The 25616-nt window shown below is 37.4% G+C and overlaps 1 protein-coding gene and 2 long non-coding RNA genes across 8 annotated transcripts in view; 1 reads left to right on the top strand and 2 right to left on the bottom strand.

The window, feature by feature from the left end:
* The window catches only part of LOC146482270 (uncharacterized), a 30557-nt gene extending 5245 nt beyond the window's left edge, over positions 1-25312 (bottom strand). Inside the window, exon 1 of the long non-coding RNA XR_014864199.1 lies at positions 24177-25312. This is a non-coding gene — a long non-coding RNA (uncharacterized LOC146482270). The remainder of the gene's footprint in view (positions 1-24176) is intronic.
* LOC146482267 (uncharacterized) overlaps positions 1-25616 on the bottom strand; it is an 82558-nt gene that overhangs the window by 1871 nt on the left and 55071 nt on the right. For 2 of the 3 annotated variants that reach the window (XR_014864196.1, XR_014864195.1), the window contains exon 1: positions 11820-12002. This is a non-coding gene — a long non-coding RNA (uncharacterized LOC146482267). Of the gene's footprint in view, positions 1-911; positions 1378-11819; positions 12003-25616 lie in introns of those variants that run through there. The other variant, XR_014864194.1, reaches the window with a different exon arrangement.
* On the top strand, positions 1373-24910 carry LOC146482271 (solute carrier family 35 member F6-like). Of its 4 annotated transcripts, none has more exons than XM_085107525.1 (17): positions 1373-1545; positions 7071-7179; positions 8036-8118; positions 8749-8813; positions 9935-9999; positions 14774-14835; positions 16287-16366; positions 17077-17136; positions 17244-17322; positions 17780-17874; positions 18484-18528; positions 19332-19446; positions 20163-20228; positions 20784-20866; positions 21686-21728; positions 22967-23069; positions 23913-24910. In XM_085107525.1, the coding sequence occupies exons 2-17, from the start codon at positions 7082-7084 to the stop codon at positions 24133-24135; spliced, it is 1365 nt and encodes a 454-aa protein (XP_084963651.1). In that variant the 5' UTR covers positions 1373-1545; positions 7071-7081; the 3' UTR covers positions 24136-24910. The 4 variants fall into 4 exon arrangements, with proteins under 4 accessions (XP_084963651.1, XP_084963653.1, XP_084963649.1 ...); XM_085107527.1 differs by having other exon boundaries at positions 7052-7179; positions 22967-23061; XM_085107523.1 differs by having other exon boundaries at positions 7052-7179.

The following is a 25616-nucleotide window of genomic DNA, read 5'->3' as shown; positions in this document are numbered from 1 at the left end:
AAAATAAGGCATTTTTAAAACAACAAAATTAGGATAATTCCTTACAGGACAGAAATACATGTAGGCATACCTGCAAACATCCAGAGTTAAAAAATCTGGAGACATATAGAAATCTTTGCATTTTAAGAATGTCATTTTCGACAATGTCTGAATACTTTCCGAAAACTGGCACCCGAAGGCCTTCCGAATGTTCCCGACGTCTCTCGGTTAAAACAGCATTTACCTACCATGTATTGTGCGATTTGATTGGTTGATTCCTGACCATTTACGATACTCCTTAATATATATCAATTTGATTGCTCTGTTTTACGTTATCTGATCAAGAAAAGCTCAAATAAGAACACTAAATCCAGTTCTTGTTTTAGTTTCCTTTTTTACATCTCGAAAATAACGAAATTAATGAAAATATTTGGAAAAAGGCCACGGTAGGCTTTTTTTCCGGGAGATTTGGTGCTCTAACCAGGAGACCGGGAGATTTGATGAAAACCTTGTAGACTCCCAGGAAAACCGGGGGAGTTGGCAGGTCTTATGTAGGTAATGACTTAAGTAGTGGCTTGGGTATAAGCCAAGGATTAAGCAAGTCATGCTTTAAGTTCTCTTATATTGGCCTCAGCTCCTTGCCCTCTGGTTAAAGGCTAAGTTTTAAACATTACTGTCAGAAGTTAATAACTAAAGCCAAATACTTGTATCAATCATAAAAAACAAACAAACAAGGAAACGATAAAAAAGGTAACTCCCTGTCGTTATTGAGCTTAAAATAAATACACTTTACATGTAATTAACAACCCGGCAAAGTTACATGTGTAAAACATTTTGACTTATTTTTATATTAAGTTATTTTCCAATGCAATCGAAGTAAGTTTAAAGGTTTAAAGTAAAGTGGACTTTCATCAATGACGACATGAACAAACCTTCCAAACCTCAGGTTGATGGAGAGTTTTACCTCCCGCGCGCATGGGCAATACTTATATGCCCTTCGCACAAGTATTGTCCAGGACTGCAGTGTAGGCACCTTCCAATGGCATCTTCCTCACATGAAGGAATCACACACTTTTGACCAAGTGGCAATGCTTGTCTTGACAACAGCGCTGTCACAAGCTGCTCCCGAGCACTTTGCCATGAAGCAGCAAGCCTTTCCTTCCTCTCATGGTAGGTTTTTAATTTCTTTTTTAACCGGATTCAGTTGCGAACTTTAGGTTTGTTGTTGACCCCATCCTGGAAGCCACGAGGATCATCCGGCTGATCGAGATCTCCTAAATGTTCAGGAGAATAATCTGAGCTGGAGGAGGCTGCTGCTGGATGAAAAGCCTGCTGGACGGAGTACCGAACTGGAACACTAAAATTTGACTTTTTTACTGCTTTTCCTCCTTTGTTGTGCTTAGTAGGTAAATGGGGCCTACTTTGTAGGCGAGTTTGCGATTGGTTCATTTCCACATCTAAGATGTCTTTCGACCGTGTCCAACCAGAGTTGATATCGGACCTCGCCAAGAGAGTATAGAGACTGTTGGAATAGTCCAACTTATAAAAAAGAAGCCAATATTCAAGGTTTGTAACCTTCAACTTTCAATATTTTACCCCACGCATGATTTTAGGTTCAATATTTTACCTCATGATGTTTTCTTTGGTAAAAAACATGATTTTATATTTAATTATTAGAATTAGTACAAGCCGGACTTTACGCACATGAAATACTTACGTAATAGTTAGTCCTTAATATGTCCGAATTCGTTTCACATCAACAAATGAACAGTAAATGACATTCACGCTTAGGTATCTACCATGTGTAAATCTCTTTCTAGATAAGAGTTAGATTATAAAGCAACTGATGTTCTGTGAGGTCGGAGTGCAGAAACGAATGTTTGGTTTTATCAACAGAGCGTAATATACTTGATATGGTAATTTGGCCACCGTTAAAAGATTCGAGCGCTGACGTTTCGAGCATCAGCCCTTCGTCAGAGGCATCAATCCTTATTGTTTCGTCGTCAGTCCTTCGTTAGCCCTTTGTCAGAGCGAATGACGAAGGGCTAACGCTCGAGAAGTCAGCACTCGAATCTTTTTACGTTCACTAAACTACCTTATCAACTGTGTTACGCTCTATTGATAAAACCAAACATCAATATTTTACTACCTATTACTTTGTAACACTCCCTTCGGCACCCTATTTTCGATCACAAAAATAACTACGTGATTCTACTTTACTTGGGACCTTTGATAAGTGATCCAAAGTTCAGTGATCACACGATCTTAGTTCCTTCTCCGAAGCATCGAGAATCGAAATCCGATAATCATATGCAGCCCGAATCCTTCGAGTGTATAGCATCAACTCAGTCGACCTCATCGCCTGACCAAGACTAAAAGTAAACAGTCGAAACGTCACGATCTACACTAATTTAAGTTGCTACATAGTGAGACAAACAATTATTTAATTTAGCATAATATTCTACCACGATGACAAATGATGACATGAATGATATGGATTGAAGCCTGAACAACTAGGCCCTTTGCTCCAAACGACACATGACCCCCCTACCTTTACAACGAAATAAACACTGAAGATACAAGACAAAAATAAAACAAGAGCGCATCAAAATTACCGAACAGCCCAAAATTGAAAGCAAAACCATTAAGAGAAGAGGTTTCATCAATGGCAGTTTGAATTTTCAATAAATTATAAGGAAATGTATGGTCGTATCATAGGGAACATCGGTGGCCCATAAGGAATTTTCTTTTCAATAAAGAAACAATCACAACAGGTCATGATCACGTGATTTACATCTCACGAATTTAAGTCCGACATCAGTTAAAGTCATCGAGGTCTGTATCGCTGCTGAGTTTCAATGTATTTTGTTAAATGCCTTTGTTGTCCTCATCCGCCCCAAGTACTCCCATTCGGGCTCAGGGTTTCCACACGTATCAGCGAATCAAGTTATGACAAAGCTGCTCGATGTGCGCTTAATAATACAAATGACAAAGTCACCATTAACCGGAGCCACTAGAATTGGCACTCAGGCAATTGTTTTCTTTGGCGGGTTGATCTTGGGGTCATAGACCCTTCTCCAAAATTCAAATAAGTTAACATTAAAAACGTATACCAGCGCTAGAAAGAGCACGTTTACTTTAGTAACCCTGCAAAGTTTCAGCATATCAAGTGTAATCAGCAGAGAAAAGATAAGTAGAAAAATGAAAATGTTTAGACGTTTGTCATACCCCCAGTCATACAAACGTCTGTAAATTTGTCAAATTTCATCGTACATCTAACCCTAATACGGCGAAATATTTGCAAGAATTGGCAAGGATTTTCTCTTCAAAAAGCGTGAGTTTGAAAATTTATTCGATTATTTTTTGCCCTTATAACTGTAGTGTTGTTAGACTAGTGATCAATTAGTCGAGAAGTGCGATTTTGGGTGGTATTTCCGCTCTCGAGTTCCATAAATAATTTCCTGCAGATGTCCGATCGCCGTGATTGTACTTCGTGTGCAGCATGAATCTAGTATGAAGATGAAAAATCAATTTGAAACGCTGTCTTCCTCTGATGAAGCCGATTCTGTTGTAGAAAGCTAAACTTGAGCGCTAAAAGACCAGGTTTTGGGTGAGATTTTAGATGCGTTGGCGCGGTTAATTATTGCTAAATTGTGACACATTTTGTAGGAAGTTAACAGGTCATGCTTCATTTCATGCAGATGTCAGTGCCATGTCTAATTCCAAAGAAAAGCCTCTTTCGTTTCTCTCTCCCATACTATTCCTATGACCTTGCTTAAAATCTTGTGATAATTAAACCCTAATTGAAGTCTTGTTAATGACTAGCATCCTAGAAGGTATCAAAATGTGCCCAGTTTCTGACGGCTATGTTTTCATAAATCCAGGTATAATTATTACAAGTGTATCAGCCGAATTGCATAGAACGGGTTGATATTCTCGTCTGCGTGGTTAATCATCTCGCAATAAACTGTAGCAATCAAATACACAGGAGACAGTTCTTAACGAGAGCCTTCAAACAAAACCCTAGCAAGTTACTTTCATTCATCATGTCCTGAAATAACTTGCGTAAAGCATGTTTTTTTTTTTTTTTTTTGCAATAAGCCTTATCACGGTTTTCGACGTTTGTCTGTATAGCGAAGCAGCCGTGAACTGCTACTAAAAATAGTTCGCGGGAAAAAATACAGGAAAATGTATGGAAAGTTCAAAACACGACTGGACGCTTTCTGTCACAGCTACATCCCTCCAATTTTTTTCTAAAAAACCTTTTCCTAGTGCCAAAAGTTTCCAATTCATGAATTTTTCAGAAGCGATGTTTTATGAAAATTATTTGACATCGGATTTCCATACAAACACTGTTATTTCAAGCCTGTTTGCCTACCCGTCAAGATGGCGTCGAAAACCGTGATAAGACCTAAATAGGGTTAAAAAAAACGGGGCTACGGACTTGAAATAAAATCGTCATCCATATATGAGCGTTACAAAAACGAACAAATGTGCAATTCTAAAATGCCTGGACGTTTCTTTGACAAGTTTCACGAGCTTGTGAAGTATAATAACAAATTTGACTGTCTCATTGAATGTCGTTTTTTATTCGCACGGTCCGACCACTAAATATGCAAACGGACTATGTGCGTGCTAATTTGTTTGTAAGCTTAGTATTGTTGTTTGATCCTTTGTCAGTACAGTCGAAGCTCTCGTAAGCGACCACGTAGGAATTGGAAAAAGTGGTCGTAACTAGAGCTGGTCGCTTACGAGAATGCAGTCTTGAAAGGGACCAATAGCTGAAACAATTTGAAGATGGTCATTTACCAGAGCTTTAAGCATATAAATCTACTTCACCATTCAAAATTTTCGAGATCTTTATCTACGAACATTAGTAGGCAGTGCTACATTATTGTAAATGTGATCACGAAGTTTATATTTTTATTAAGAGGTGTATTTGGTTTGACTCTGATTGGTTGAATAGTACTAAGTAGGCCTTTTGCATCTATTCTGACTGGACAAAGATATCTTTGGTATGTTTTTTTGAGAGTCCACTGCAAATCCCTCTACCCTGTGCAAGTATTTTGACTTTAAATAGTTTCTGCCAAGGTGCTATTGGCCGATAATTGTCCACAGAAATTTGATGTTGGAAACCAATATTAGCCTGCTTGATTTAACAAGGTAAATTTTCCAAGGGGAAATATAAGACTGATAGTACGTCCCAAAGCAAAGCAGTTTACGTTTCAGTGGGTGCTTACAATTTGCACTAAAAAAATAAAAGAGAAGAAATTATAAGCTGGAAATCAAATGGACCACAAAATTTCCGGGAAATTCCAGGGAATTTCAGCTGTACCTCCCAGAGTAGAGGTACTCCTCTTCCCATTCAGAAGAAAACATATGAAATTTTGTATTATTTTTCATTTCTCCCGTTTCTAGTCACCTACATGTATGTATAAGAAGCATGCAACATTGTAATTGGAAAGCGACATCTCTTTTGGCTGGTATTCCAGTTTAAGAAAAGCCTTAGTGCCATTGTTAGACAGTGATCCCAACTTTTTTTTCTGTGGAGATGGTAAACAGTCGTTGTTATGAGGTATAGGTTAAACTAGTAAGAAGTTTCAGTAAACAGTTGTATCTAGCTGAATGATCAGTTCCTGTATTTGGTCACTTGGAACAGTTTCAACTCGTTACAGCCATCATTTGCCTATTTTGCGTTTTACCTCGGTTTCAAATAAAGATATCATGTGCTCGTACTCAACATAGTGTTTTTCATTTATTGTTAAATTTAAAACGTCCCCCTGTGACAAAATAGCGCGCTGTTCTCGGGGGTATAAAGTGGACGACAATATATTAGAGGTTCCTGGGAGATGAGGAAAAGGGGTTAATCGTTAAAAAAAGAGTTTCCGGCTTACAGACAAACCTGATCATGAAACTAGGGGATAGTGCACAGAAAAATATATCAGGTGATAGAATGTATGTACGTATCATTCGATAGGCCATTACAGTACTTTGAAGAGACTTTAGACAAATCATGCTACATGAGTTGGAGTTATACTCCAAACTATTCAAGGCAAATTGTGACGGGCAGACGCTGCTCGAGCTTTCTGGTTTAATAGAAGCGACCATACTCGGATACCTGCGTAAATGGTCGGCTCTTTCCGAACGAGACGAATGACGAAAAATATTGCGTTTAAAGCTATCTGTACGGGTCCGGAAAGAATAATCTGAATCGGCAAAGATTCCAAAATAGAACTAGAATGACTAAAGATTACGCGTAAACAAGGATAAAGTTTCATAAAGAACAGCACGTAAAGACGCGTAAAGAATGTTAAAGAGTCGTATAGTCGTTTTCTAGGAAAACCTTTCAAAACATCACGCCAAATTTGCTGATGGGTCAGTTACACATTAATATTTTCAGTTGTCTTGGCTCCGCAAATGACAGATCTAGACAGTTAATTTTAGACATCTTGATCATTGCGCTTTACGCATCTGTAAGAAGATGTGCGCAGTCTTTACGTGTCCTTTGACTTTGACTTATTTACGCACAGTTTATATGCATCGCGGAATCTGTGCGTAAAGGAAATATATTTTTTTACTTTAAAGTAGGACGAAGAATTTAATAGTATCACATGAGACATTAACCGTTTACTTTGTTTCGTAGTTTCACAGACCGATAATCAATGAATTTCAATTTTGTTCTTTAAGCATCGGTAATGATATATACGCAGTCTTTACGCGATCCTTCTCTTTACGCGTCAGTTACGCATTGCGAATCTATGCGTAAAGAAAAGATATTTTTTGCTTTAAAGAAGAACGAAGAATTCAACAATATCTCATATGACATTAACATTTACTTCTTCTCGTTGTTCCACAAACAATAATCAGTGAATTTCTTTTTTGCTCTTTAGGCATCTATAATGATATATAAGCAGTCTTCACGCGTCAGTTACACATTGCGAATCTATGCGCAAAGAACACACCCCAAATTTACGCACCTTTACGAAGTCTAGATACGTAAATTCGCTATTTCATGCTGTGTTAGCAGCTTGTATGCGTTAATTTGATGCTAATTAGATTCGCTTATATGCAGCTAATTTTACGTGCACCAGGAAATAGCAAGATGGCTACCTTGACTCTCGCTCAAGTTTTGCTGGCGATTGGAATGCTTATAACAGGGTCCATAAACACTCTAACAACGAAAGCACAAAACGATTGCTCGTAAGTATCATCATGGCTTTATTTGTGTGAAGTTTGATGCGGGTATGTGTATGGTAAACTTTCGATTGTCTCATCTGCATGCTTTGCATGCGTGCGGTGTGATTCCTTTGCATTCAATCAGATTCAACATGCCTTTTGATCTTTGGAAAATTAACAAACCGCAATTTTTTTATGATTTCACATCCAATTACACGGATAGAAATGCCCAAGAGGAAGCAAAACACAATGACAAAATAAAATGAAATATAACGTGGGTGAGATGATCGATTGCTGTTACGTCTTCTGAGTGATCCACACAGTGGTTCCAGTCTCGTGACCGACGAGTGACAGTAGTTCCCTTTTTTGGGCGGAGAGGAGAGGGGTGTGTGGGGTGGATTTGCACTTCATATGGTGGGTTATGTAGGAATAAAGAGATAAATTGTTGTCGTTGTTTTTGTAGCGCGCACTTTGAGAATTTGATTTTATTTATTATTGTTATAATTCAAAAGCTAATTAAAATATTTTGCTGTCTGCTAAAAGATATTGTTTGAGGGGAGCAGGGATGGCCCAGTGGTGAGAGCACTCACCTCCGAACAATGTGGCACAAGTTAGATTCCCGGACTCGGCGTCATATGTAGGTCCAGTGCAAGGATGAGAACCAACAACAAACTCAACCGTTGAGTTTGTTGTTGGTTCTCATCTTTGCACTGGGAGGTTTTTCTCCAGCAACATGTGGTTTTCCCCTCTCCTAAAAAACCACCATTTCAAAATTCAAATTCAATCTGAAAAGTGTCCCCAATTGGTACTCTGCACTAAATAAATTGACACTTAAATAAAATGATTTATTTATTTGTATTATTTTGTTAATTTAATTTAGATCCAAGGGACTTAAAGATGAACATGGAAATGAAGTTCATAAATTTCATCATCCATGGTTTCAAACAGGCCTGATGTTTATTGGTGAGATTTCTGCCGCAGATTAATTTTTAGCTGCAGATGTTTTGTTCTAAGTCTATGATCATTGTAATTATTTCTCATGAGCACTCATGATTCTGCTCTGCCATAAATCACGATACTGATGCACTTAAAAATATTTGACAAAGATCATAAAAAATCCCAATTTAGGAAAAAAAAACATGGTTGTTCCTGTACCAAAATGGTTATTGGCAGATAAGGCACTTTGTCCCCTCCCCCCCCCCCCCCCCTAAGCCCCCTACTCCCTCCCATGAATAGGGCTTTAAAGGCTTATAATTCCATCCACAATTATATATTTATTTATTTATTTATTTATTTAGTCAGTCAGTCAGTCAGTCAGTCAGTCAGTCAGTCAATCAGTCAGTCAGTCAGTCAGTCAGTCAGTCAGTCAGTTAGTTAGTTAGTTAGTTAGTTAGTTAGTTAGTTAGTTAGTTAGTTAGTTAGTTAGTTAGTAAGTTATTTATTTATTTATTTATTTATTTATTTATTTATTTATTTATTTATTTATTTATTTATTTAATGACTGATTAGAAACTGACTGAGTGTACTTTTACCATTACCATTTTATCATTGCTCAACTGACAAATTTTATTAACACCTTCATTTCAATTTTAGGGGAGACCATATGTTTGATTGGCTTGTTCTTTCACAGAAGAAGAGAAAGACGGAAATTAAAAGAGGTGTGATTTTGTTAACTTTTAAATCCACTTGAATTTGCTTTTGTCACATTAAAGACATTGGACACAAGTTGTGCATAAGTTTGGAGAGTGCACAAATGCTGAAAAAATTATGCAACTAGTAATAATTATTTTATTTATAACTATTATTTATTTTTTTTAATTATTTCCAACAAATGTTAATTTTCAATAAGTTTCAGTTAATTTCTGTCAGACTGTTGATTATTATTATTATTATTATTATTATTATTATTATTATTATTATGTATTATTATTATAGCAGTAAAAAACGTCCATAGCTATTCATAAATAAAATAGTATGACGGGGCGTGTTTGCATAGCCCACTGACTATAAAGTGGAAAAAGATTATTATTATTATTATTATTATTATTATTATTATTATTATTATTATTATCGTTATTAATCGTAGTAGTAGTAGTAGTAGTAGTAGTAGTAGTAGTAGTAGTAGTAGTAGTAGTAGTAGTAGTAGTAGTAGTAGTAGTAGTAGTAGTTGAAAGTGGAGATGTTCTTACTGGGTAATGAATCCTGCGCACAGACAAAAGAACGAAGATTATAGAAAACACTCTTAAAATGGAGAGAGTTGAAAATGTTCCTCAGTACCTAGATACCTAGATAAATATGGATAATATGTGTTTACATGTACATTTGGATTGCAAAAACGAATGAAAATGAATGTTTCAAGAATGATGTACAGTTACTTTCAAGTATTTTGAAAACAAAATAGAATCAAAATATAAACACTTCAGTGGAAGTCTTGCATAATTTTTCATAAAAAATTGAAGTAAAATATCGACACATGAAGGTGGAAAGAAAAAACAAATATACCACTGTACAAAATAATTTAAAAAAACTTATGAAGCCAATTCAGAGTAGTGCTGGGATTTACTACCAAGTGCCGCATTCTATCACAACCATGCACACTATACTATACTATACTCTGGGGACTTTTCAGCAGTAGAAAGGGGCTGATGGATATTTCTGCTTAGTTACAGTTCAATTCACATGAATAAGCCATTCCTAATTTCTGTTTATGGGCATTTGTATAAATGATTACTTTAACTGTTTGTCTTGATTTATATTTATTTTACTTTCATGATATTAGAGAATGGAGAATGTTAACCGCAGCAACGAAAGTCTTTCAGAGGAATTAATAAGTCAACACCCAAGGTATAATTAGTTGTTTGGACTATTTTGGTTATGTATATATTTACTATGTACCCAATAATAATACCCAAATTACATGTAACTTTATAACCTGAACATTTTTGACTGTTACCAGGGCCGTAGCCAGAAAAAAATAAGGACTGAGGCAATATCCATGGATTAATTCCCGGCCTAGCAATTTAGGGTCTTTATGATGATTGCGTTTAAACAAAACACTGGGCAGTCAAACCTTATTTGACAAAAATTCCGCTAAGAGCCCTTAAGGCCGTCTAGATCTAGAGATCGAGATGAATTTTTTTTTTGGCGGGGGGGGGGGGGGGGAGGGGGCTATTTAAATGCTACTTTAGGGGCTCTGTGTTCTTGTATGCGGCTGTTTAATGTGTTTGTTGGCGGTTTGTTTCTATAGGAAGGCCTTAGATAACAACGACCTAAACCAGGTTTGCCTGACCAGAGGTTTCGTGAAAAGAAGAGTTTATGGGGGGGGGGGGGGGGGGTGCTCAGTCTCGCAGGCTCATAAAACTTGGTATCGGCCGTTCTCATTTGAGGATTTTCATTTCTAAATGGCAACGAAGTTAGCTGTTAAATGCCAGTGCGATTTGCCTCTGCTTACTAGCATGCCACCGCTGTAGAGGCTCAAGCGGGTCCACAGGGATTTCGCTGTGGACATAGGCTAATGCAAGGCATTTCAGCCTGTTAGAGCCCATCGATGAACGGCACCAGGTCCTCAACCTGTGGAGAGCGCTTAACCTGCGCTCGCACGAACAGCTTCCTGTACTTAGTGGCGCCGCCGCCTGTCCCGTTTTTGCCTCTACAACTTCTTTCCGACCATCTCCGTGGCTTTTTCACTGACACCACCATCTCTACTAGATGGAATGAAAGACAAAGTTGCTTCGCTGAATACTAGTAATGCCAAAACAAGGTTAAATTTTGGTTCGATTATTGAGAAGAACTGAAAGCATGTTATGAGAGCAACTACTTTCCGCTTTTTTTGAAAAAAGCTGTTGATAGAACGCTGCATTTTGATAGATTTTTCTCAATCAGAACAGAGAAGACAGGAGACTCGAGAAATGGCGGAAAAACACATGAAAACAAGACAGTTTTCTTTGGAAAGCCGCTGCCTGGTTGGCATGAATTTTTGCTTAATTTTTCTCACCTGTAATTCAGGGCACTGCCTGATTCGCGTTATCATTCAACATAATATCATGTTACGTTTACATTTTTTTTTTTTTACTTATTTAACTGTTTGTGAATTTGTCAACAATGACTGAGGCAAGTGCCTCGGTTTGCGTCATACTGGCTACGGCCCTGGTTACATCTTAAAAGGTGTTGTATCAAATGTTTGGATATGGCAAGCCAAATGAAGCAATATTCAATTCGTCTAATTTTATTTTCAGTTTTGTATTATATATTCAACTATGTGTTTAATATTCAACTTGTATTCAACATTCAACACGCCTTTTAACATTCAACGCATTATTACTAAACGACCTGAAATCTTCTAAACCATAATCTTTGATCCTCCTTGATATAGTCCAACGAGATACTCCCAGCATCTCCGCAATTCTAGTGTAAGTAAAGCCCAATCCCAGGAGGTCTTCTAGGAGCTCTGCAGGGATGTCGAAAGCTGGTTTACCGGGCTCATCACTTTTTAGCCTGGCACAAACATTCTTTGCCACTGGGGTTGGAGACAAAGATGCTCTGGCTAAACATTGCTGCAGGGCGGATAAGACATCACTGAAAGCTGATGAGAGATTGTCTAAGGTTTCTTTGTCAAAAGCGTTAATATTCGAACTGCTGTCTCGGAGCGTACGAAGCAAACTCACCGTTCGATCAACAACAACAAAGTGCTGCTCCACAATTTCGTTATCTTCTTTTCACTGGGAAATCTGGTCAGTTCTCTAAGGGTTGAGGAAAGAAAGCTTGGCAAGTCAGACTCCACATCGAATTCGAGCCTTGTGTCATCATCTTCATAGGCTGCCATTTCCGTAACCGGCATTGCCGTCATGGACGACGCCGCCATGTTTGTAACCAATCTCGTACCCAGAGTCTTCAGGCTTTTTGGTCAGCGGGGCAACGCCGGGAAGACTCTGGGGACATCGAAAAAATTCAATTTTTTTGATTGGCTGTTCCGTAACGGTTTCCATTGTTTTACCGCAGAAATCCTGCGGTAATAAAATTTGATGTCCCCAGAGTCTTCCCGGCGTTGCCCCGCTGACCAAAAAGCCTGAAGACTCTGGGTACGAGATTGGTTTGTAACAAGCAATGCTATGCGTCACTGACCAGAAATAGTGAGGGCTCAAGAAAGTTGAATTGAATGAATAGTTGAATGTTGAATGAAGAATTGAATGTTGAATGAATAGTTGAATGTTGAATGAAGAATTGAATGTTGAATGAATAGTTGAATGTTAAATGAATAGTTAAATGTTAAATGGAGAGTTGAATGTTAAATGGAGAGTTGAATGTTAAATAATGTGTTGAATGTTAAAAAGCGTGTTGAATGTTGAATACAAGTTGAATATTAAACACATAGTTGAATATATAATACAAAACTGAATATAAAATTAGACGAATTGAATATTGCTACATTTGGCCTGCCGTATTGGACTATTTGGGCTATGTGCATATTTAATAGCGGAGCTCTGCGCACGCCAAAGGCGCGGCAGCGGAACCCCATAGCTAAGAAAATTTGGGAAACCCATGAACGCGAAAAATTTTGGTTTCGTTATGACGTCACTTCCGTCCATCCGACCGTCCGTACGCAATCTCACAATGCTAGTGCGCCCGTGTTTGCTTGGCGGGAAGTTGCATGGCGAGAGCGGTCATGTTGAAACGCAGACCATGCAGACTGCAGACCGTGCAGACTGAGTGTTAATTTTTTTTTTACCTCCACCTTAATTTTTCTTGTGATATTCTCATTTTTCAGCCATGACCATTACAGGTACACATATTAATGTGTTTCGAGGTTTTTTCGAAGGGCTGAAAATAGCACAAGTTGGGTATAAATTGGAAAGGCACTGTGGCTCCCGTGTTGATTGAATAAAAAAAGCGTCTAGATTTCCTTCCAAGAACCTCTGTAAATTTTGTTTCTTGCATCTTGTTGTTGCCGAATGTAACTTGATACATGTGAAGGAATTTGGTTGCTTAGCACGTGACCAAAATATTGCCAGTGTTTTCAGCGTGGCAAATCCTTTCTACGTCCGAACGACGGCTTCTATCAGTGTTTTATAACGTTAGTAGAAGCTTTAAATCTTGCAAAAGATGTTATTTTGGCTTTATACAAGCGAACGTACTGAATATAGAAATGCGTCAAGCGTTGCGGTACTCAGTAGACTCGCAGTGTTTACTTTTGTTCCGGGTAATCGATCTTATCGCTCACACTGGCATGGACCCGAATGAAATTTTGCAAAATTGAAGTTTCCTATTTTAGATTTTACCCCAAGCCTTTAACCAACGGAATTGCCTTGCATCTTTAAAGTCAACTGAACGATTACATTTTGCCGCCGGAGATAGTAAATGCTTGAGGTAGAGTGAGGGAAAGTTCATGGTAAGTCAGCAAATATGCAAATCGGAACCGAAGCGCGCTGGAGGAGCGAAGTCTGTTGAATTTACTGATTTTATTCCGGGTCGTAATTTATTTGTTTATTCTACATGATTTTTTACCCCGAACACTGTTTAATTCTCGAACTACCTACCGAATCATCATTGGGGCAAGGGATAAATAAGAAAAGCGTTTACAAATATAAACAAACAAGTTCCCTTTACGGTCTACGCAGAGCTCGTTTCGCAAAATACAGAAACTCTGCACTTCCGGCGTTTAATTCCTCTTTCAGCTTGTCATACACGGAAATCTGTCTGTTGTAGTCTTGATATCTTCAATCCTACAGATTTATTCATCATCTCGTTTCGTTTCGCAAAATACATGAGGAAGCCTCGCGGCAAGCGTTTTTTTTTTTTTAAGTTTTAAAACAATGAGCTAGCCCCTACATGCTAATATAAAGTCTGACTAGACGCGCGTCTGCAGATTGTTAGACGCGTATACGCGTCCGCAGCAGACGCGTTTTACGCTTATGTTTTGGTTCGCTTAATTCAACACAATACAATACAGCCATATACACAACATTTACAGCACAAGATGGAAAAAAAAAGAAAGTTAAGGAAAGAAGATAAATGGCGAGAAAACCTGAAAGAAACCGCGAGGCTTATAAGAGGTCAGGCTTCCTCACTTAAAATTCTGGCCTGCACTGTAACAAAGGAAGTGGGAAACTAGCTAGTGAAAGTATTTACTACTTTAATTAATGTCTTACAAGAAAACTTAAGGTACAATTAAGTAAAAAAAATAACACTCAGTCTGCACAGTCTGCAGTCTGCAGTCTGCATGGTCTGCGTTTCAACATGACCGGTAAAGATGACAGTTTACCATGTGCCAATGCACGAATAGTTTCAAGAAGCACTGTATATACATGAATGTACAATACTCTGATTAAAAGTTTATAGTTTACCTTGGAGCCTAAACATGAAAATGGTAATAAAAATTTCTCCGTTTTAAAGAAAAATAAACAAAAATCAACATTCCCTTGAATTTTAATTCAACCTATGAACAGTGGATGAAAGAGCCACTCTGTGGAAGCCACTGAAAATCCCATTTATTTGTTTTATTTTTTATTTTTTATTTTATAAAGTTATTAATTGAAGTCTTGGAACTTTGTCTAGTTTTGAACTCCTTCTTCTTGAGAGTGAATTTTGTAAATCCCAAATGACCTTGTTTTGATCTTTGCAGAGTTTTTCAGTGGATCTTTGCTTTCCCCACAGTCTGTGATTTGTTTGGAACCACATTAGGAGGTAAGGCCCGGTTCATATACGTCGAACTTTACATGAACCGAACCTAATACCTATTAAGGTCGACCCAAATAATTAAGTTCGGCAGTTGATTCAGACGTCGAACCTAACTGAAGTCGAACTTAAAGCTAAAGTGAGAAAGTAGATTTTCGTGGTCAGCGTGCCATTCTGACATGGAAGAGCTTGTTTGGTAAAATGGCATTGGGGTGGTCAATTATTTATTTTAGTATTAGTTTTTATTGATATTTCTTATGATTCTTTATAGTTATTATATTTTTGTATAAAATGTTTAAACTCATATAAAGCGCTTTTGATCATTTAAATGATGATGATGATGATGATGATGATGATTATTATTATTATTATAATTATTATTATTATTATTATTATTATTATTATTATTATTATTATTATTATTATTATTATTATTATTATTGAAATAATGAAGACAGACCAAACACGGCTCCTATTGGTCGAGATAGGAAGAATATGACCTTCAATGCTAATTTGCTCTTACGTAAGAAAGTAGGGAAGGGTCTTTGTAAATCTCTCTTAGCAGAGGCTGATTTTCTATCAAGTGCCATTTACTCATCTGAATGTTTTTAGGTTAGGCACAGAAGGGTGATATTCCGTAACAAACGGCAAAATGTTTTTGCGCGGTTTTTGTTTGTTTTGTAGTGCCGACATTCTTTCGCTGAAATTGACTTCTGAGAGAGTTTTATCTGTAAGGTTATCGAGGTAACCGCTGTCGCGTTATCTCTGTTTGAATGGAGTAATGTTTTCTTCAAATGTTGTTTTTGAAGATTTTGTTCTGAGAAGTCTTGACGCTTCGCCTTTGATATAGCCTGTATTGGAAAGTTTCTGTCGGTTTGAAGTGCGTGTGCATATCAAGAATAGATTCTTTTTTTTTAATCTTTCGCACCTCAGACAAGTACATTTAGTTGTTTCTAAACAAGAAGAACAAGCACATTCCTCTTTTCCCGCCATCTTGTTCAGAATGAAGTCCTTTGCGCACATGCCAAGTCGATGGAACGCGCAGACCTCTGGGATAGATATAATTTATGTAATTTGTATGTAACGTATGCATTTGGTTCGGCACATGTAAAAGTTCGACGTATGAATCGAAGTCGAACTTTTGCCGTTCTATTCGACTGGCGCAGTCGAATAGAACGGCGGGTCGACCCAAATACAAATCTGTCAATCCTAACTGATTCATACGTCGATCTTTACATGCGGCGAACCAAATGATTAGGTTCGGCTCGTGTAAAGTTCGACGTATGAACCGGGCCTAAGAGATACCATTTTCAATAACATGCGAATTTTTTTTTTCATTCACATGTCATTGTATTATCTCAAGAATCATTATTTTTTTAGCTGTTACTCTTGTATTCAATAAGGTTACAGTCATTATGATTATCATAATAATAATAATTATTTTACTTTGTTTTTATCAGGAATTGGCCTTCTTTATGTCAATGCATCTGTTTATCAGATGCTTAGAGGTTCAATTATCATTTTTACTGGAATTTTATCAGTAAGTACTTAGGAGAAATTGAATTTTTGTCTCCTTGCAATTATGTGCATAATTATGTACATTAGTATAGTATAGTATAGTATAGTATAGTATAGTATAGTATAGTATAGTATAGTATAGTATAGTATAGTATAGTATAGTATAGCAATTACCAACATAACAGAATGCATGTATAGTATAGCATAGCAATTTTTTTTAAAGTGTACATGTAGTATCGCGTAGCATAGAATAGTATAGTACAGCATATAGCATAGTGTAGTATATAATGCACTATCTTACACTGTCTTGTATTACAAATTATTAATAACATTACATGACTGAATTGTATGCATCACTTTGGTAACCTAGGCATTTTTGAATGTTACACCTTAAAAGGTGTCGTATCAAATGTTTGGACTATTTTACTACGCATTTGCTCACTGAACTATATATAGTGCTTAACAATTTGACTACTTCTTAAAATGGACGAGTAACCAGGGTAAGACATCATAAAATTTTAAGCTTGCTCTGGTTAAAAGTTAAGAAAGATTTAGGAAACAATCTTTGACAAATGAACGAACATGAAATATATACAGTAAAAAGTGTGAAAAAGAAAAAATAATTATAATAAAAACAATAAAAAGTCTTGAGTACGAATAAAATGCTAAACTGAAGTTCAAAATAAAATAGAGTATTGTCTGGGTACATAACACTGTCATTTTTCCCTTTAGAAAATCTTTCTGAAGAGAAAATTATGGCCAATTCATTGGATTGGCATAGTTGTTACCATGGTAAGAAAAACTCAAAATGTAAATGCCTTGTAATTTGCATTGATGTAACTAAATGTAAACATTCATTTTTTGTATGCAAAACATCCTCTTTCATAATTATTTTGCAGTTTGGTTTGGTTCTTGTTGGATTATCAAGTGTTTTAAGAGATAATCACCAGGGATCTACAAAACACCAAGTTGTATTAGGTAGACACTAATAAACATATATGCTGTAATATTGAGTCAAAACGTAGTTGTACCAATGCACAAATTGTATAACTATTTTTATTTCAATGCAACAAGCTTACTTGTATGCAACAATGTTCAGCACAACTAACAGCTTACTTAACGCTAGTGAGAGAAAAAAAGAAGAAATTGTGAAATTTTACATGACAAAAGTGAAAATGCTTTAACACCACTAAAGTGGATGCTGCAGGCTACAGCAGTTCTCCTCTCAATAATGATTCTATGGAACTTGAATGATCATTCCTCTAATCCTTAAAACCCACTCTCTTTGTTTAAACATGTTTTCACCAGAATGCCACACTTTTTATTCTATCATAACTGATGCCACTCATGGGTCTGTCACTCAATTGTGTGAGTATAAGTGATCACGGAGAAGAAAATAAGAAAAAAAGCGTCTGTTATTGTCTTTTTTGTCCAGGAATTGTTCTAATTTTAGCTGGTCAGTGTGTCAGTGCAACGCAGATGATAGTCGAGGAGTTATTCTTAAAGAAAAAGAACTTCCATCCCCTACAGGTTAGTTAGGGTGCATTCTTTTGGGACATTTCTGGCTAAATTCCCTTTTCTGGTTCAGCTGTATCAAACACCCGAAAGAGTATTTATTCTTATTTCCAAACACTCTGAGGTTGTTTAAAAAAAAAACTTGGCTGTGGCTTATTTTCTCAATCCACTTCTCATTGTTTGAAAAAAGGAGGAAATACGCTTCCTCATGTTTGATAAATTACTTAATAAATATATGAACTTGGGTTTTATCCAACACTGTCTTCCACAGGCTTCCATCCTTGATCTGGTTCTGCTTGGTCAAAGAGTGGATAACTCTTTCCAGCAGATAGAATGTCCTTCAGCCAATAAATTTAATCCACCAGATACAGTGGAGCAACTTATAAAAACATTTGTATAAATAATTCCGCTCTTTGAATAACCGCGGGGGCTGGCTGCTAGATCTATTCAGCCTTCCTTCCCTCCTCTCTTCCCCCCCCACCCCCCTTCCCTTTCTCCCTTACTCGGAGATGCCTGTAGAGGAGTCTAAGGTGTGTCCTGCTCAGTTTACTGATCATGACTCATGGTTGACCAAATGATTAAACAATGAACCGACTGACTGCCATTGTATTTTGTTTTTAATAGGTCGTGGGAATGGAAGGTTTCTTTGGTGTTATCTTTATGAGTGTTGTAAGTACATGTACATGTATTAATTTGAAATCGTTGATGTGAGATTAAAAGTTTAAGTGAGTCACATTATCAAGTTTTCTCTTTTGACTACACACTTTACGTTTGGTATACCACGGGTCTCTTTCTCAAAACTCCTGAAACGTTTCGGTTTGGACAATTTATGAAATCCATTTCTTATTGATTGGTGGTACATGTAGCTTTTCTTAGAACTAGCCCGACATGTCTCTTCATCTTGTAAATTTTTCAACGTTTGAACATTGTGCCCATAAAATATCAAACTTTTTAGCCCCAAAATGCTTTTACGACCTTGACTTAAGGAGGCTCGTAAGGGTTTTCATTGTTGTAATGTTTGTGAAATGATGACAAGTTACAATTGTATCTGATCGTTTAGGCAAACTATAAACATCTTTACATCACTTACACGCTATGGTGTGGGTGGGTTACGCACGCACACATGGCTAAAAACCTCTTTCCAGACTCCTTAATACAGATTGAAAACAGTGGAACTAAAACGTCTTGGAGTCGCTTTGAAATGGCTGACAAACAACACAATTCACAAATAGGCACCCAAAGGAGTCCAGATAGGGAATTTTATGCAAAAATTCTTTGTAATTTTTTTCTTTAAATAGAAGTATCTTTCTCCCATGCAAACCCTTATAATTTCTTATAGGCAGCAGTAACCCTGACGCTCAAATTACGTGATTCTTGTACATGCGTTACAAAGGTCAACACAAACGTTTATAAACTTGGGGCTACCTGTACATATAGGTGATAAAAAGTGTGTGCACTCCCCTATCTTACAGATAGTCCTCCCTGTCCTGTACTATATACCCGGAGATCAGAATCACCACAGCTATGAGAACAGCCTTGATGCATTGTTGATGATAAAGAATGATGGCAAACTGCTAGCATTGGCAGGTGTGAAAAATATTGAATTGTTGTCAATTAAAAATAAATATATCATAAATAAATAAACTTATCTGCAATGCTACATGCAGCTACAGTCTTTACCTCTACCTCGGTTTTTAAAACTTACATTTAAGTTGAATGCTCCAAATTATTAGTATAGATGGTATATATGTAGTTCCCTCTTGGAACGAAAGAAATTAAACAAAAGAAATGGGTGCTACATGTGCTAATCAGTAACTTTCAATTTTAAAATGTAAGTACAGCTGTATGTGTAACAATATTCCCATGCAGAAGGTCAGTTGCACATCATTCTACTGTATTTTGTTTTGTTGCCTTATCGTAATATTTTTTGTTACACCTGTAATTGATTTCTTCTTTTAAAACTAATGTTCTCCGACATTTAGATGTTACTTCCATCATTATAAAGGCAAGGTGACTGTTTCTTTGTCGGGCAACATTGGTTTCAATTTTTTTAACGAAGTTTTCGATAAACCACTAGTCATACCATTTCCTCTTTTACCATAATTAATGTATTTCGACAAAATTGTCAATAGAGAGAGCCGACATTGTTTGGCTTACTTCCGTGTATTTTAAACACCATGTCATCATATATGTATGTACTTGTTATGGATAGAGGCTCAAGTGCGTCTTCGCGTACCATTTTTCCTTTCACAAAGGATTGAAAAGTTTTTATTTTACCATTTCTTTCACCTTTTGTTTTGCAGTTTTATCCATTTGTTCAATTGCCTTTTACAATTTCTTTGGACTATCAGTTACTAAGTCTCTAACAGGTAACAAGTGCCAGCATTTTGAATACAGAAATTTAAAAGAACTCCCTACCGTCTTGGCATTCGGTGATTACAGCTTCAGTTGCACGAATTATCTCCATTACATGGAGTGGTCGTAGAAACCAAATAACGTTGTTTGTCAGTCAGAGCGCTTTCCAATGGAGTGTCGTAAAACCAAAACCAAAGTAATTACTCTGGCCAATTGCAACAGATGTAAACAACACAAAAGCCAATCAGAATTCGAAGCAAATACATGTAACTGGCGCCAAGCGATTGGTTTTGGTTTGGATTCTCATTGGTTGAAAAAGTGGCGCGACTTTTGTTAACCAATCACAGAACGTAGTAATGCAAAACCAAAGCAAACGCGAAATTACTTTCGGCACTCAGTTGAAAACCGCTCTGTTGACGTTTCGTGGTTTGACTGACAACTGCAGGTGAGAATTACCAAGCTAACCTCCTCTGCCGTCCATGTTCTTTCCAGAACGTCTTGTGAAATTCCATTCTTCCAGGTTCCATAGCTACTCCAATCTAACCGTTTTATTTCGTTTCTATTTTCAGCTGTGCACAGAACGTTAATAGACGCCCTCAGGACCATTGTTGTGTGGCTGGTGGATCTTTTCGTCCACTACGTCTTGCATGAGGTATTTGGGTAGCAAACTACATTCTTGTAGACAATAGTAAATGATTGTTATACTGAGTGGAATTTAAATAACTGACTAGGTTGTAGTATTGAAGGGAAAACTGTGATGCTCCGTTGATCGGCTATGATGAAGGGCTAACACGCGAAACGTCACCTTTGTAATTCTCTGCCGTGGCTTATTTACCTTTATCAACTTGGTTGATAATCGATAAAACCAACTATTTGTTAAAGTAAAGAATTTCAATGTACTAATGAAAGCTGAAATAGTACCACATGGGGATCGAAAGTGGTCACTCCAGAAGCTCTCGTGAATATTCACGAGCTACCGCGATGTCCACCTTGAAAAGTTAGAACCTCATTATTTGATTGATGGATCGAGCCAAAAACCCGGTTTCGATATGTTTGTGATGCCAATTGAGCAGAAACCATCGAAAACCATCCGTTAAAAACCTATGTGATCACTTATGATCCTCTAAGATATTTACGATCGAGTAAGTGACCGATTTCTGTCATATATGCTGGGGTCGTCTAGAGTCGTTAACGATCACATGGAAACCAAATGGATGTGAAATTGCAAAGAACCCTCTTTCCATACGATCATTCACTAATTGTTTTTGAGAACCGTCTGTAGGTAGAGATCCTGGTGCAATTGAAAACCGTAGTTGGAGAGAAAAGTAACACTGACTTTAAGCGTTATCCTATCAGAGTGCGTGATGTTGTTTGACGCTAGCTAATCTCCAAAAATTGTCTTGAACAAGCGATTGCAGGCAGTACTGCCGTCATGTGTGATGTGTAGTGATAGACATCATTTTGTTCTTAGGGTTTTGGTGAAGCTTGGGACAGTAGATACGGAATATTTGAAGGTGAGAGCGGACTTGTTTCTATGGTGGTTCAACTTCTCAATATGTTGAAGTAAATTGCATTTTAGCAATAATGCGGAGGGTGAGCTATCAAACATCTGGCAGGAACCTTTTAGAATAACAAATTACTACAGTTAACAGCTCAATTCACACCTGCTAAAGCCACTTAATTTAAAGCTTAGCCAAGTTGGTATGCACTACAGTGGAACCCCGCCTTACGACCACCTCGTTAATAGGACCATCCGTTATTACGAACATGCACTTTTTTGTGCCCTAAATGAATTGAAAGTCCACTGAGTCATTTCCTTAGTTTTACAACCTTGTTAATCTGACCACCCCGTTATTACAACCGCATTTTCGCGGCCCGAAGGTGGTCGTGTTGACGGGTTTCCACTGTATATGACAAAGTTACGCTCTATCTCGACGTTAAAAAATACAAGTGTGAAAGAACACCAATCGCACTTTAAAAATGAGGGAAAAGGTAGACGCTGGAGATATTTCAGCTGGAATTTGAATTTATGGTTGTCGTAACAACACTAACAACGGCTGTTCTGGAGATCCAAACCAGTGTTCACTGTAGCAAATGTAGTATTTCTGTCCCCAATTCATTCACAACATTAGAATGACCGTCAAAATAAAGCGTTGGGCAACCCTGACTTCTGAAACAAAAATAGAACTATGCAATATTATGCACGTGTATGTATTCGACAAGAACAGCTGATGAAAAAGAAGAAATGTTGCATTGTTCTAGGGACAACCACTAGCAGTATTCATTCGTACAAGATGTTGCTACACCTTAAGATTTCTCACGAGCATGATTTACGGACTGGCCAGTTTTTCTGTGGTGCACTAATTTGAGATCCGTTAAACGCGTTACCAGAAGCGTCTTTTTCACATAAACTATTACTTGCCATTGCCGTCCTTGGGTACGAAATTTTGTAGCCTCCCTTCCCCTTCATAGTCGTGCGATGTTGTGTGACTTAAGGTTACACGTAGATAGCCTTTCCATAAAAGGAAAACAACAAGTGCGAGGACTTAGTTGAGAACAGCTAGTCAAAAATTGTGAGAAAGGTGAGTCAAGAATAGTGTGTTCTGTACTGCAAGTTTGGATTAAAACAATGAAACCACAACGCAAGGTGTTATTTTGTTCGGTGTACCATTTATAGTTCGGCTCACTTGGGACACCTTCAGACACCCGTCGAGCCTGCTTGTACTGAGAATTTTTTTGTGTTTTTTCACAGTTGATGGATTCCTCTTCCTTTTGCTTGGCACTGCTCTGTACAACGAGTTGTTAATTATTCCTCCATTAATGCCCAAGCTTGATCCACCACAAGAGGTAATGCTGTTGGTAGAATTCTTCCTTTTAGGAAATTCTAATTCGTACATAAAAATGATGATTACGTATGTGTGTAGCAGGGTTACTACCGTTCCTGGGAATCCTGGAATACCAGGAATTTTCGTCCAGTGTAGCAAATTTGCAGCTCTGCTGGGAAAATGGCCCAGTATACTGAATTTAGTGATTAAATAAAAGTTGTTGCAAAGTTCTTGAAACCTAAAAAATTCGTGCATTCAACTGGCTAAATGTATGTACAGGCGTTACAGCCATTTCTTTTGTTTTCTGGGCATATGAAGGCTTTGGCGAACAAATCCAACATTCACATTGCTGCTTTGGAGCTAACCTGGAACCGTGCAAAATTAACAAGGAGCAAACTTGGAAATCAAGATTACCCTTTGAAGAACTGGACAATACAGAAAACTATAGATTGTTGAATTGGTATTTAAGCTAAAACGGTAGAACGAATATCTAACATGAACGACTTGATTTTGTTTGACTGGACAAACACATTGGCAGAGGCGTGAGGGGAGAGGTCTCGTTTATTGTTAGCCTGCAAATACAGCCGCCTCTCATCGCTACCGGCCCCGAGGCGCGGCCGGGAGCAATGAGAGGCGGCTGTATTCGCAGGCTAGTTGATTGTTGAAAAGTACATGTAGCAGTATTTTAAGTGATAAACTTGAGAACTCCACTTTTCATGTATAGTATGTGCAGTGTGATTGGCGTTTTGATTCGGAAGCCGTCATCAAATTGTTAGGCCACTGTCGAAAACATATCAGTGATTTTGTTAGTTTGCAACGTTATAGCAACGTTATAGCAGGAGTGATGACGTAGAGTATTTGACTTGTCTCCAGACCCCAGCTTCTGATGAACCAAGGGATGATGCTACTGCAGGCTTACATGAGAACGAACCATTACTCGGAAGGCGATCACACCAATCAGCACCTTACACTGGCGTGGTCTAATCAAGTGATTTTACTCCTAAGTGACCACGGACATGACATTGGTGGAAACGGGTTTTTCCGACATGTTTTTTGTTCCGATATGAGTTTCCTTTTGAGAAATGAGTTTCTGTAGTTATTGTTGTGATGGTTTTTGTTGCCTCTGTAAGCTTAAACTATAAAGCAACAAAAATACGTACTGTCAAAGTTGAGGCATTTTCGTTACATCACTATTGGAAATGACTGTTAAGAGAAAGTAGCTTTCATTTGCAACGCGATGGAAGCCAATCCACACTAAAGTGAAGTACTAGGAAGAGATATATCCCAGAAGGCTTCATTTTTCTCTTTGTGTGCGACGTACTTGGTGCATTTGTTTTGAATGATGATAGCTAAGTCCTGTTATGACGCTACTATGATATTCTCAACAAAAAATAGTAGTAAAATGACGACGGCTATCTCGTTTTCCCGCCAAAATGCCACTTGTTCACGCGCGCACTCTTTGTCTACTGGAAAAACTCGCAGTCGAACTCGCACTAGAATCTAAAGGTTTTTAGTTTGCTTCCTAAGGCCAAAAGCCAGGGTGAAATTAAAAAAGGGTAAATCATGGCCAATGTAATACTATTATTAACAATTTCAATGTGAACTAAAAGAAGAAAATGTATCTTGCATAACCTTTGTGCTTCCTGATGTAAGAACACAACTCTCTAAAAGCAGTATTGTTTGTTAGTATTTTGGGTCATGTATTCGTCTTATAGGGTTTTATCGCTCAATTAACATTAATACAAATGTATGAGATAAGAAACAGCTATTTATTTAATCTGATAGTTTTCCGAAATATAAATCAACTGTTATTTTATCCATTCATTTTGTATTGAAAAAGGAAATTTGCAACAATAAATGTATCTACCGCATGTAACGTTGTTTTGTGCACTATAGAGTAAATTTTACACCATCGTTTTGTATTCACACAACAAAAGACTGCGATGTTCACCCATTAAGTAATTTATCGTTTAATAACCTACAGTTCCATCCCTTAACTTCGACGGGTATAATACGAATTCACAAAATGACCAGCTGACGGAGGGTTAACCCTCGAAACGTTTGCCTTGTTAATAGTTTTCTTCCGTTTATTTTTGCTAGGCTTGGAACTTAATTTCTGAAGACAAGTAGTTTTGCGAAAATCTCCTTATATATTTTGGAAAGACGTGAAATTGTAACTTTTTATAATAATCATAATCTTTACTTATTCAGTTTTTTAGAAAATGTATGGCTTGATAAACAACGAACAACTTTTTAATAAAGAACGAACGCTACAGCGGCTTGCACAAAGGTCGGTCTCGAAGGATGGTTGATACCTTAAATGAATGCTCGGCCCCAATAGCACCTTGTGTTTAATTACTTACCCTGCATGGGTAAACAGAGGATACTCCGTCTTTCAATCAATCAATCAATTAAACCATCAAACAAAGAAACAGAAAGCAGAAGTAAGAGATGTTTACCAACGAGAAATTTGTACGCTGAATGTTGTTTCTACTGAGCGGTCACAACACGTTCGCATTACAATCGCTTTGGGGACCAATTTATGCGAAGCAATTCATCCGGTGCGAATGTAATCTA

This window comes from Pavona decussata, unplaced genomic scaffold, assembly GCF_977016875.1.
Source record: "Pavona decussata unplaced genomic scaffold, jaPavDecu1.1 SCAFFOLD_47, whole genome shotgun sequence".
Lineage (NCBI taxonomy): Eukaryota > Metazoa > Cnidaria > Anthozoa > Scleractinia > Agariciidae > Pavona > Pavona decussata.
The sequence above is the reverse complement of the archived record's forward strand: the minus strand, read 5'-3'. Positions and strand labels throughout refer to the sequence as shown.

Excerpts from the sequence above, each read along its gene's own strand:
- LOC146482271 (XM_085107525.1), top strand. The coding sequence starts at position 7,082 with ATGGCTACCTTGACTCTCGCTCAAGTTTTGCTGGCGATTGGAATGCTT. Across the intron at positions 16,367-17,076 it reads TTTTTACTGGAATTTTATCA|AAAATCTTTCTGAAGAGAAA; the intron begins GTAAGTACTTAG and ends TTTTCCCTTTAG. Across the intron at positions 17,875-18,483 it reads AGAACTTCCATCCCCTACAG|GTCGTGGGAATGGAAGGTTT; the intron begins GTTAGTTAGGGT and ends TGTTTTTAATAG.